The 1,325-nt window shown below is 58.3% G+C and overlaps 1 protein-coding gene across 1 annotated transcript in view; it reads right to left on the bottom strand.

Annotated features, from left to right (window-relative positions):
- Positions 1-1,181: 1,181 nt before the first annotated feature.
- Positions 1,182-1,325, bottom strand: part of LOC113208111 (uncharacterized) — a 58,718-nt gene continuing 58,574 nt past the window's right edge. Inside the window, exon 6 of the mRNA XM_052272538.1 lies at positions 1,182-1,203. Within this exon, the coding sequence (XP_052128498.1) occupies positions 1,182-1,203 (22 nt within the window). The remainder of the gene's footprint in view (positions 1,204-1,325) is intronic.

Genomic DNA, 1,325 nt, shown 5'->3' with positions numbered 1-1,325 from the left:
CGCCCCGCCCCGCCGGCCTGCAATCGCCGAGGGCATCGCCTTGACGCCCCGCGAGCTACTTTTTTTCGCAATTAATGAATGGCCTAGAATCCGAAATGGAGTGGAGAGCGGCGGCGGAAGAAGTACCCGAGTCGCTGCTACTTGCTTGTGCTTTTCCCTGCTCTCGCGGGGCCCTTCTCATTGTACCGACTCGGAGCCCTTTCCCCGTCCACGAGTCCCCCCCAAGTCATTTCTCACACCGACCGGCCGGACCGCGCGCGCAGCAAAATGTGGCAATGGTAATGCCCGTCTAATTTAAACTTGACTGGCTCCAAATGGCGATGGTCGTTATGAACGGCCAGGGCGCGCGGGGCGCGGGGCCTCGCTCGCCGACCAGAGAGCCAGGAGGAGGAAATTTTGCTGTCCCCCTGCTCTGGCCGGACTGTCACGCGGGCCAGGCGGAAAGGGGGTTGGGGGGCTCGCTGCACGCTCGCCGTGCCCCGTGAAATATGTCGCCCCGGCGGCGCGGCACAACGCGGACCAAATAAAGGGCTCGAGTTTGTTGTGGAGATGAGACAACTTCCCGGACCAGCGGCGCGGTATTCCGAAGTGCGGCCCGTAAAAACGCAATGCCGCACCGGGCAAGCGGGGGAAAAAATGGATTCCCTTCCTCTGATTATACGGGAGAACAAAGGCGGGAAAAATCAGTTGTCAGTCATTTGTTATTTTCACGTTGCCGCGCGGGCTTTTGCTCAACTCCTGACGTTGACCAATGTCAACATTGCGACGGCAGCCTCTTTTTAGCGTTTGCCGAGTAGGCAGCCCCAATACACATCGGTATTGCGGGCTGGCCTGCCTTGCCCCTGGCAGCTGAGCGGCGCGCCGTAGGGCGGTGACGAGGTGCTTCTCGGCCTCGCCAGGTGTCGCTGCTCATGCTGCCCTCCCCCCTCTCCCCGCGAGGTTTCTTGGTTGCATCGGCGCCAGCTGACCCTCAACACCAACACTGGTATGGTCCTGTGTTGTGGCCGTCGTGCCGTGCGGCGACACTTTGTTATTCTGCTAATAACTATTCGACCGTGTCGTGTGGCACAGAAACTCACCACACCAGTCCCCAGCTCCACACTGGAAATCCAAGTGAACAAATGTCGCACACGCAGGGGTTTGTAAAAATTCACACACTGTGATGGTGTGGGTTCCTCTACTCAACGTGCATAACACTGGTTACTAAAGATAATATATATTGACAGATATAATAGCATTACAGACACTGTACTCAAGGCGGGCCATAGTGGCGTCGGGACTGTGGTGGTGGTCCGGGACTAGGATGCACCTCCCTGGCAGGCTGG

The sequence above is a fragment of the Frankliniella occidentalis genome, unplaced genomic scaffold (assembly GCF_000697945.3).
Source record: "Frankliniella occidentalis isolate FOCC.00 unplaced genomic scaffold, Focc_3.1 Scaffold210, whole genome shotgun sequence".
In the NCBI taxonomy this organism is placed as follows: Eukaryota; Metazoa; Arthropoda; class Insecta; order Thysanoptera; family Thripidae; genus Frankliniella; species Frankliniella occidentalis.
This window is presented reverse-complemented; position numbering and strand designations above follow the sequence as displayed.